At 39.9% G+C, this 12,116-nt stretch overlaps 1 protein-coding gene across 5 annotated transcripts in view; it reads left to right on the forward strand.

Annotated features, from left to right (window-relative positions):
* AMMECR1 (AMMECR nuclear protein 1) overlaps positions 1-12,116 on the forward strand; it is a 181,195-nt gene that overhangs the window by 115,570 nt on the left and 53,509 nt on the right. For 2 of the 5 annotated variants that reach the window (XM_036305166.1, XM_036305165.1), the window contains one exon: positions 1,431-5,783. The exons of 1 other annotated variant lie outside the window; for it this stretch is intronic. In XM_036305166.1, the coding sequence (XP_036161059.1) occupies positions 1,431-1,450 (20 nt within the window). In that variant the 3' untranslated portion in view covers positions 1,451-5,783. Of the gene's footprint in view, positions 1-1,430; positions 5,784-12,116 lie in introns of those variants that run through there. 2 more of the 5 variants (XM_036305167.1, XM_036305168.1) reach the window with 1 other exon arrangement.

Here is a 12,116-nt window from a genome sequence, read left to right on the forward strand (position 1 = left end):
TTGGCTGGTCTTTCAGTGTATACATAGAAGGTGGTCATTAGAGGGAAAATATGGCAAATAAGGTAGGTTGGGTCAGAACATGGAGCCTTAAGTTCCATACTAAGAAGTTTAGACCCGATTCCATAGGCAATTGGTAGCCATTGAAAGGTTTTAAACAGATGGATTTGGGAAGGTGTAAGATTAGAATTGGAAGCAAGAAAAGTAGTTAGAAGATATTACTATTATCTAAGAATCTCTGGAAACAATCCAAATGGAGTGAAATGGGAGCCTTAACAAGAGCTGTGACAGTCAGATGGGAAGAAAGGAAGGAACACGTAATAAAATATTGAGGAAAAATGAAAGGACTTAGTCATCTTTCAGAAGGAGAAAAGAAGAACAAATCAAGGCTTTACTGTAGATAAAAGGGACCAAGATGATCCCTTCAACCAAGAGAGGAACCACAGAAGGAGAGTCACATTGATGCATTGATTCTGGATTTCATGTGCTTCCTGGGATATCTGTATATTAATGACTAGTAGGTTCTGAATGTACATGTGTAGAGCTCATGGACAGATACTGTGATTGGGGATCATCTGTAAAGAGGATGTAGTTGAAACTATGAGGATAGGGTTCATTGAGCAGGGACAGAGCATAGGGTCAAAAGGACTAAAGGTAGAAATGTAGGAAAATCCTACAAGGCAGGAGTAGGTTGAGTAGTCATAAGGAGCAGCCTGAGTGGCAGGGGGAGAACCAGGGGAGTGTGGATTTGTAGAACCCATGGCACAAGAGAAATTCAAAATGGAAATGCTGAGCAGTAACATAATGGGGATGTCAAACAGGAGGAAGAGTGGCCTTCTGAAAGAGCAGTCTCTGTGGAAGCCAAGATGCACTGAGCTAAGGGGTAGTGTGAGATGAGAAATTACACATTAATTGCTCTTGAGAAGTGTGGCAATGAAAAAGCTAGAGATGAGGGAAAAGACGGTTTGGGATACCAGGATTAAGCAAAGCTTTTTGTTGTTACTGTTTTTACTTAGTGGCAAAATCTGAGTAGATGTGTGGACAGAGGGAAGGGAATGGTAAAGGAGGGAGCAAGGATGATCCCAGAAAAAAAAAATTAATCCACCAAGTGAGTTGCATACATGATGGTAATAGGTTGCCTTTCCTCTGTTCCTTCCTGTTAGCAAATTGTGGATCAGAGGGCAGTACAATTTGTAGAACAATTTAAACAAGGAGTAGTAGAGTGGAAAGAGCACTGGACTCAGATTCTGGATTCCTGGGTTCTGATCTCAGCTTTGCTACTTATTAGCTGTGTGACACGGGGCAAGTCACCGCTCCTCTCTGGGTCTGTTTCCTGGCCTGTAAAATTATCTCCAAGGTCCCTCCTAGCTCTGATACTGTCATGTCACCTATTTCCGGATGTTAACTTTGTCTCTTCCCTGAATTTCTTTCAGGTACCGTAGTGAAAAGATGACCCTGAGCTATGCTGAATACCTTGCTCATCGCCAGCATCATCATTTCCAAAATGGCATTGGGCATCCCCTTCCACCATACAACCATTATTCCTGACACTGAGCCGCACAACCAGTCACTGGGCCTCTCTGCAGACCTCTTCCCAGGAGACCCTGCCCCTTCTTGGTCTAGCTATCTCTTTTACTGTACCATTTTATGATGATAGTTTCCGTTGCCATGGTGAACCTTCAGCATAGTCAATTAAGATCATCATGGTAACGGGTAGGAAAATGGTATTTGTTAAGAAGATCCTGTTTTATTATTTTAGGTCATTGATTTTTTTTTTTTTTGCAGCATATATCATTTGGAAAGGGATTTCTTTCCTCACAATATTATATAGAATTCTGCTTTGCTATGTCAATCAGATTTCTATCTTTCTGTCTATCTTGCTTTCCTTTCCTATCTTCTTTCCTTCATTCTTTCTTGCTTCTCTTCCTTCCTCCCTTTTTTCTTCTTTTGACTGTGGATGGAAGAAATTGTACAATTCTTAAGGATTTTATTTAGTTTTTTCTTTAGTTTTCCTCAGTAATATAGATAATTTTTCATAGCTGAGTTTGGGAGTAATTCATATGAAATTCAGGTATTTGTGTATTATTCTTGAATTTGTCTAAAATTAATTTTGCTATGGAGCTTAGTATGTGGGTCTCCACTCCTTAAGTATATGTTTTTCCCATGGTTAAAATATATGAACTTTAGTTCTAGTATAGAGCATTTGAAGGTCCGTGATAGGGCTTGTCACAGAGAGTGAGAAATCATTTATGCCTATTGTGTTGGTTATCATAGGAGAGACTGCTTCATCACTTTATAGAACCAACTTACAAACTAAAACACTGTTTTAAGAAAGTACAAGCTACCTTTCAAATATGCTATAGAATCATTGTGAAAAGCAGCAAATATCAGGAAGAGAGCAGATACAGAATTTAGTGCCTTTGAGAAGAATATAATTAAGTGGAATTAAGAGGGGGGTAGAAAAAAGGCAATTTAGAGAAATATTCTTGTAAAATTTTATTGTTTCTATGTTATAAAACAACAGATTAGACAAATTCTTTACTCTTAAATATTTTTTTAAGCTGAAATAATTATTTTGAGCAAATAACCAAAAAGAAACATGTGTCTATTATGTATTAATTTAAATTTGTGAGGTTTACGTTTCAATAAGTCATGATTGGCCAGAGACAATTTTAGCTACCATTTAAAGAAATGGTAAAGATAATCTAGTGAAACAAAAGTTCATATATGCCATGATTTCAGACATTTGTAATGGGGACAATACTGGAGTTTTAGATATACTACAAAATAGCTTGAATCTCTTTCTGCACTACATACTTTTGATAGAAACACATTTGCTATGTTGATGTTATGTTACAGCTGTAAAAATGGAGTTGGCATTTAGAAGCGATGTAGTTGTTAGAACGAGATCATTTGCAAGGCTTCTCTTCCCACGATACATACAAAGAGAATTCCTAATGTCAATAGGAGGTCCGTGTGTATATCCCCAGGAAAAAATGACAGAGGATTTTGGAGAAAGATTACCTTCATTTTTTATGGTAGAAACTCTGTGTGTGTGTGTGTGTGTGTGTGTGTGTGTGTGTGTGTGTGTGTGTGTGTGTGTTAATATTTTTTTAAAATAGGAAACCAATAAATCAAGTGATGAATTTAAGTATGGTGCAAAATATATAGTTTAAAATATGGGATGTCACTGAATATCAAATGGTATAGCTTATACATATAGTTGCTGTGACAAGTGACAATTGCTAGTTCTGAATTCAAAAACCCTTTTCTAGTTTGTGAGATAATTGGCTAAATTCATTGTGGCAAATCAAACTGTTTTAGTTTATGATGAGAGTTCTTAGAAGTTTGTTGGTATTCCTTGAAACAACCATTTTCAGTTGCGATGCCTTAACTAAGAAGCCAATTGTTGGCCTGAAATGCAATCTCGGTAGCCAGTTCCATTGAACCTAGAGATTTAGTCAGACAACACTAGCTGTTGGGTTTTAGAATGGGATTTTGAGTCCTTTCATTTCTACTTGGGAGCATTTTGGAGCAGATTAGTCTTTCAGTATAAAAACAAGTGGCTACCTGATGGAAACTTTTTCTTGCCCTTATAGGGAAACTGAGCACAAGCTGAATGATATTGTCTGCTGCAAAAAAGTAAATAAAACAAACTGAGGAGAGACAAAAGAGACCAATATTGATCCATCTTATCCATCATCTCATCAGTTCAACAGGCTCCTCATCCTGATTGAGCTCATGGTTAGAAGTTTTTTCTAAAGAAAAGATCTATACATACATATTTGTATGTATACATATACTCATACATACATACATATGTGTGTTTATGTATTTAACGGTGCTAATCAATCTTGAGCAGGTCACGTGACTGGTCATGCGGACTCTAAAATCATATCAGATTTTTTAAATTTCTTGATATATGCAGATGTTATACAGATTTTCTTACCAGTGTAATAATGTTATACTGAAGAAATAACCATCCTGCAGGCTTCAGAGGACTCGGTCAGCAATATTTCCCACCATGGCTTGGGGGAAAAGGATAGTTTTGTCTCCTTTCGTATTCAAATTAATGCACAGTGCAGTTTTGTCTCAAGACTTTGTTGTGTAAAGGGTGTTCTACAAACTGTAATGGCGTGCTTCAAAGAAACAAATGCTAGACCCTTTCACCTTTGTCGTATATAACAAAATGTTAAATATGTGGTTTGAATTAACTTTGAACATGTTGAAATATGTAGCATGTGTTTTTAACTCTGACAAAGATTCTAATTGCACAGGTTGTGTTCTTAGCCAGTTGTGGTTTATTTGTTCAGAAACACAAATGTGAATTGCACTCATCACCAGTATATTGTATAAATTCAGTGATCTTTAAACAGCTCAGACATAATACTTGAACTTCATTTGAGTAGCACAAAGTTTACATAGACCCCCTTTTAAATGTTAATTAGTTCCATTTATGTTTTCCATTTTCAAATGCAACTGGGTATTTTTCCTCTTGGAAAATAGTACGCATTTTACTTTGGTATGTAGCGAAAGGCTTCCATTTCTGGAAGGATTTTCTTGTCCTTAAACAAGGTCAGCCAGGTACCAGATTCTAAAAGAACAATGTCTCCCCCCTCATTAAGTGGCCTTCTGACTGCACAAGAATGTGCTACTACCCTTTCTAGTCTCCCTACCATAGAGGTTGGTGTGATTGATGGAGGAAGTGCAAGGCTAGTTCTTCCCCCCACCCCACTTAAAGAATTGTAAGACTTTCAGTCCCATGCATTCAGTCCCAATACCCAGCACACCAGAAGTTTGTGTACTGGCCTCTTTTCATGTCTTCAAATGTGCAGGAAATTTGAAACTGTCATCTGGAATAGGTTCCATCTCTTATGTGTGTTAGATCAAACCAAAGAAGCCCCCAGCCATGCCCAAATGCTGCTCCAAAAGCCTGCCTTCCAGTCCTTACAAAAACCTTGCAGGATTAAATGTGTTAACTTTTTTATTTTTGTACAGTTTCTAAGTGATTTTTGCTAGTGATATTAAATTGAATTAAGTTTATTTGGGGGTGTGAGAACCTCCTCCATTTAAATAAACTGGTGACTTTCCTTTTATTTTTTAAAAACGGAAACCTGTTGTGTGCCTCTCGATTTAAGGGTTTCTGATTACATTATTCTTAAGACCAGCATTGATCCTTTATATACAAAGATACGTTTTCCTTGTTTTTTATTACTGTTTCAGAAGAAAATAAACCTTTTATTTTGCTCTGGACCCAGTAACTGCGCTGGTACATAGACGCACTGAGAAAACACTTTTGTAACCACCTCTGACTGTTTTTGTATATCAAAGTTGATTACTTTTGAAATATTTGGATCTAGTTTCTAAGTTATTTTAGTGTTTTATATGTTCCCTGAAATCACTTTGAATCGGTCACCAGCATAATGAGTTTTTGGTGATGTCATAGTGAGACTTGTAATGAGCAAAAGCTACCTGGTGTAGCTTGTCTTTTCCTTCTTTCTTAGGAACCTGTTTTTGATTACAGTAAGACATCAGAGATTACCTGAAATCCCTTCAAGTATAACTAGATCCTCCTTCCTTCCACATTTAATTGCTTAGTAGTTTGAAGAAACTATTGGAAATGGGCATTTTATATGACATGTTTGGCTTTAAAATATAAAAGAGCAAAATAAAATGAGAAGGTTTATGTGGGTCTGTAAGGTATGGCTGTGGAAAGATATTGTAGTAGTTTTGACACTATTGTTATTACCTTTAAACTCATTTACCCAATAAAATGTTAAAACTGAGTTACCATTTGTTGTCTCTTTCTTTAACCTGCCTCATTGGATATTGGTCTCGTGGGTACTTCTTACTAAAACACTCCCAGTGGAAGACTTTGAAATAATATACTTTGGAACTGGCATTGATTTATTTCCAAACTAGCACTTGGAATACCTCATCTGCCTTCAGCTGTTCCCTACCATATCATTTGCCTTTTTCATCTTGCCTAGTCCTGAACCCTGGCTGGGTGAGATAGTCTAGCCTTTACTGGATGGTCTATGCTGCTCACGGATCTGAGACAAGCATCCAACTTGAATTTCTGGGACAGCTTAGCTATGCTTAAACCCACTCCAAATTTCTTCCAAATCAGTGTTTCCCCTTTGTAAACTGGTTCAGTGCCATTCAGTGAAACCATCTGACGAGGTGGGAAGCCTTTCTTTTGCCATCAAGGCTTTGCCATTTTCTCACTACAGGTCAGAAAATCTGAAAATACCCAAAATATGGCCACTCAGAGCTGGTACACATTCATACACACAATAGGCATACTACAGAGTTAAACTCATTATCTGTTACTTTTCCATTTCCAGAGTGGGATGAGATTAACTCTATTCACAACTTGGGCTTGGGAAATGTCAACATATGGAGGGCAACTGGTGCTCCTGACTTTCAAGGGCCAGAGAAGAGTCTGCAGCAAGAACAGAATCTCTTGCTGGGCTACCACTATCAGCTGTTGCCTTTTCTCTCTCTGGAAAGGCTATCAAGGACATTGTTGAAATACTTTTGCCTTTTCTAAATCATTCGCTGTCTCAGTTTCATCATGAATATTTCAGGATTAATTGCTAGTGAATATATGCAGGGCAATTTTCTGTTACATTGCCCCAATGCCCCGTTTCCTATGCGAATTTGATGACACATGGGAATTTTATGACACGTGCTCATGTCAATCATAGTAACTAAAACCAGCCATCTCAGATTCTAGAGTACGATTGTGGTTTGAATAGTGCTCCATTAAGGCCGCCATCTGCTCAAAGTTTACCCAGTTTCATCATTCATGTTTAATGGTACATGGGATTTTAAAAATGATTTAGACAATATTAATAGGTTCAGGTAGAATGAAGTAATTTAATGAGTCCACAGCATTCATTTTTATAGCATTAGTGGTTAACTCAATGGTCTGAACAGATTTCAACTTCAGTAATCACACTGTACCTATCTAAATTCTTCCCAGAGTTTCAGCATTTCCTCTTTAGATTTCATGCCCCACTAGGCACCTTTTAAATAGCTCACTGCTTCAGAGAACAAGCAGGGCTGTGAGGGATGAAACGGTGGCTCTCTATTGATGGAAAATACTACCATATCCAAAAGGTGCTATCAGTGTGAGCTGGGGAAAGTATGCTGTGAGGATATCACACCTGGATTCAGAGCTACCCGTCAGGAGAATCAGTGACTGACAGCCCATTCAGAAAATGGCTTTTCCCACCCTGTTCATCTCTGACTGCATGAGCTGAGACAGGTGTGGATTTCAGCTAAGTAAGCTCTGATGGCTTCCCACCTGTTTGCCCAGGTTTTTCACTTGCAGGGGGAATAATTTAGTGGGAGGATACAACTGAAGCAGGCCTTGGGCATACTACTTTGTCCACTACATTAAAAAGCCTTCTGTGATCTTGTGGCCCATGGTTCAATCTCCTGTTCCAAACCCAAAGCCTGTTGAAAGAAATCTTTCAAGAATCAGAGGAAACTGCCTTGAGTCATAAGCACTGTTTGAAGCCAGCTGATCTCCTCCCAAGAACTTAATTACTAGTATAACTGTTTTTAAATGACTTTTAATATATTATGTTCATAGTGTATTGACTGTGCATCTTAAATTGTATAAATGGACTGACCCAGAGGGCTGGTGGGGGGCATGCAATTGCTGATTTCCATCATGACAGATGATCGCATTAGTTTGAGAAAGGTTAGATGTAGGATGCACTAAGTCTGGAGCACACACTGGGCAGTTGGACAGTGGCTGCATTACATGCCTCTGTGCTCACTGCCTGCCCTGGAGTCCTTGAGCCCATGCTCCCATTTTAAAAAGTCTCAGGCAAGTCACAAGGGGTCTGGTAATCTGTTCAGCCTTTAGTCTCCCTCTATGGTAAAAGAACCTCTTTGCTTTTTTAATCAAAATCTTAGCTGGCCTTTCAATATGTTAAAAATATTAGATTAAATGCAGTATCTCATTGTTATAAAGTGCAAACATATAACAATCCTATATAATAATGCAGTAATATGCAAATTGACCATCATGTCCTCACAAGGTAGCTGTCTATGATCAGGCCGGCAGGGGGGTTAATGAGGGACAACCAAACGACTGAAAAAGCAGGCTGCATGGGTAACCAGGCTGGCAGGGGGGCTGTGAGGGGCAAGCAGGCCAGCAGGGGGGGCAGTTGGGGGTGACCAGGCTGGCGTGGGGGGCAGTTAGGGGTGACCAGGCCGGCGGGGGGGGGGCAGTTGGGGGCAACCAGTCAGCAGGGTGGGCAGTAAGAGGCGACCAAGCTGGCATGGGGGGAAGTTAGGGGTGACCAGGCCAGCAGGGGGGGCAGTTGGGGGTAATTAGGCTGGCAGGGGTGGGCAGCAAGGGGCAATCAGGCAGGCAGGCAGGTGAGTGATTAGGAGCCAACAGTCCAGGATTGTGAGAGGGATGTCCGACTGCCGGTTTAGGCCCGGGCCTAAACCAGCAGTCGGACATCCCCCGAGGGGTCCTGGATTGGAGAGGGTGCAGGCTGAGCTGAGGGGACCCCCCCCCCCAAGCACAAATTTCATGCACTTGGCCTCTTGTTATTTATAAAGTTAATGAGAATGATGACACTATTTTAATGACTATAAAAATTGCAATTGGGGATAATTGATGACAATTGCAGTTATAGTCTCCACTTATTTCTGTACTAGAGGCCCAGTGCACAGATTCCTGTACCGGTGGGGTCCCTCGACCTGGTCTCTGCCCTCTTGCAATCCGGGGGATGTCAGAGAGCTGGTTTCAGCCCAATTTCTGCAGGCCAGGCCAAAGGACTCCACCAGTGCACGAATCTGTGCACCAGGCCTCTAGAATGCATATAAGATCTTTGGTTAATCTCTTCCCACCCTCTCCCCTTCCCTCTGAGATTCTTCAGTCTGTTCCATGTTTCTATGCCTGTGCATTGAGTGTCTGCTCCCTGGTGGTCATTGTGTGTCATAGCTACCAGATGGTCAGCCAGTCACTTAGGCTTTTATATAGAGAGATCCTGTTTTGGCTATACAACAGCAAGAAGGTCCTGATTTGCAGAGAAGAGGTGATATTTCACTTGTGTTGTTTTATGAGAGTGGGTATATATGTATAGGGACTAAATTATAAAATTCTGGTGCATTCAACCTCCCGAGAGAGACCTGAGAAGGCCTACAAGTTCAGGCAAGAGAAGCATTCCTCCTGAGATTTCAACAGAAATAAGTCAATCCAAAGGCTCTGCTAACCCATTGATGGTTTTCAATTGCTATTCAGAATGTAACACATGAGGTGTTTCTGTTAGGTGTTTTTTCGTTTTTTAATACAGTTTATAGATATTATACATTTAAACCACACACTTTTTTTTGAATCAAATGTTTATGGAAACTTGTATCAGTTCCAACAGAATGCCAGGTCCCACAGGACAATCTGAAAACCACTACTAGAGCCACCACATGCCTAGTTATTTTGAGAGTCTTTAGCAAGCCATCATTTCATCTTTTTCATTTTGGCCTTTTCCTCCCAAATGTCAGGCTCAACACGATCCATCAATATTTATTGAGTGCCTGTACCCCCAGAGGCATGGCACTGTGCTTGGTTACAAAATGAATATAGTATAATTTTGTAACACAGATTAACAGTCTACTCTGAGCTAAGCATTGTGAGGGGCATACAAGTTAGGTCTAGTTGGGGAAAGTCATTCACACTAGGGCCTAGGCAACATCAGCCTGGATTTACAGGTTATCCCTACATGGCTCCCACTTCAGAGTGACATTAGAGCAGGGTTGTACTGCCCCTGTTGGGAGTGGCATTTCTTTGGCCCTCCACCATGTCAGCAGCAAAAACCACCCCGAATTGGGCATGGTCATAACTTGGTGAGTGGAGGAAGAGATTGTTTCTGTTCCTAAAATGTGGCTGTCTTGCTCCCTATCTAGGGGAATGTGCAAGGTGTTTGGGAGAGAAATTATGTGATTGTATAAGCAACATATTTATGTATATGCATAATGGCATTTGGTGGCTGAAAGTTGTGTTTCTTACTACAAAACTGCCCTCTAAAGGGCATCAGGCCCTTCCCATGTCCGGGAGAGAGAGAAGAGCACAGGTGGATACTAGGCACATTGCTCTAAGAAGCTGCCTTGAGGCCTGAGGAAAAGAAAATTTATAGCATGTCTATTGGTTGAAAAATTATCCCATGGCGGGGAGGGGATCCATTTATGGGGTAGGGGGAGGAAAGAATAGTAGGGGTATACCATCTAAAGAGGGGAATCAGAGTAACTTTCTGAATCACCTGCTACCTAAGAAAGGGCAGGAAGGCTATATTAAAGTTGGTATTGTAAAACAGGAAACACATCTAGCACACAATAGAATGTTTAAATCACATATTTTGACCGACGGGAAGCTGCTGAGAGTTGTAACTATTGCCTGAACACAAGGCAGATTTGAAATGAGTTGCTATAGTCCTTTTTCATCAAACTAGCATATCCATCTAAATGGTATTCTGGATTGATCCAAGGTTACTGTATGTGTCAACATATGTAATTGGATTCATGTGTATCAGCATGGGAGATAGAGTTGGCCAGACAGCTGGATGGGGCAGTCATATTCCCCACTCCTACATAATCCTGGCAGAGTACAAAGGGTATGTTGGACTGGAAAGTGTGGGAAACCCCCATCTTTTTTGAAGGACAGTACCAGTGTGAGTAATGCAAACATTTCCCTAAACTTTCTCTACTTCAAACATTCAAATGAATTCCAGGAACTCTGCATGGACACATTGCCACCCTGCTGGCATAGGCCTCAGCAATGGCCCCTTTCCCACAATTGTCGTCTGGGACAGTGGTGGGTGTCCATAGTGACCTCTGTATATGAAACCATGACCCTTGGTGACTTGGTTCTTGTTTATCTGGCCTAGCATATGTGGCCCGTTGTACTCATGAATGATGGAATTTAAAAGGGGAACAAGGTGTTAATCTGGTTATTCAAACAGGATGTGATTGTTCCTGAGTAGATGGGAATAATCGCCCCTTACTACCCTACTTGGGTTTGTACCATTTCAGAAGAATCTCTGGCCTTGAGGAAGGTCAAATAGAAATTGCTAATAGTCAGCCCTTGGCTGGGAAAGGGCAGGCAACACCCTTTAGGCTAGAGAAGGTTATAAAGTGAGTTCTGCAAGCGGGGTGCACAGGGCACTTAAAACTTAAAAAGAAATTCCTTTCTTTCCACCTCCTTTTTTTGACATTTTCTTTTATTGAGGTGAAATTCACATAACATACAATTAACCACTTTAAAGCATACAATTCAGTGGTATTGGGTGTATTCACAGTGTTGTACAACCACCAGTTCTCTCTAGTTTTAAAACTTTTTCATCACTCCATAAAACACCCTATCCCATTAAGAGGCTGCTCCCCATTCCTCCCTTGCCCATCCCCTAAGTAACCTCTAATATTTCCATCTTCCTGCATTTGCTTAAGCTGGATATATCATACAATTGGAGTCATATAATGAGTGATCTTTTGCCACTGGCTTCTTTCACCCAAGTTGTAGCATGTTTATTTCATTCCTTTTTATGGCTGAATAATATTTCATCATATGTATATACCACAATTTGTTTATCCATTCATCCATTGATGAACTTTGGGCTTTTTCAAACATTTGGTTCTTATGAATAATGCTACATAAACATTTTTGTCTGTTTGTGTGGATATATGTTTCCATTTTCTTGGATGGAATTGCTGAGTCATATAGTAATTCTGTTTAGTTTTTTAAGGAACCATCAAATTGTTTCCATAGGGCCTGCATGCACCATTTTACATTCCCACCAGTAATGGATGAAGTTTCCAATTTCTCCACATCCTCACCAATTCTTGTTATTATCTGTCTTTTCGGTTATAGTCATCCTAGTGGGTGTGAAATATAATCTCATTGGGGTTTTAAACTGCATTTCTTTAATCACCAGTGATGTTGAAAATCTTATGTGTTTATTGATCTTTTGGAAAAAATGTCTATTCAGGTCCCTTGCCAAGTTTTGTGTTGGGTTCCTTGTCTTTTTGTTGTTGAATTGTAAGATTTTAAAAAATATATTCAAGATATTAAATTCTTATCAGGTAAATGATTTGAAAAT

The sequence above is a fragment of the Myotis myotis genome, unplaced genomic scaffold, assembly GCF_014108235.1.
Source record: "Myotis myotis isolate mMyoMyo1 unplaced genomic scaffold, mMyoMyo1.p scaffold_m19_p_4, whole genome shotgun sequence".
In the NCBI taxonomy this organism is placed as follows: Eukaryota; Metazoa; Chordata; class Mammalia; order Chiroptera; family Vespertilionidae; genus Myotis; species Myotis myotis.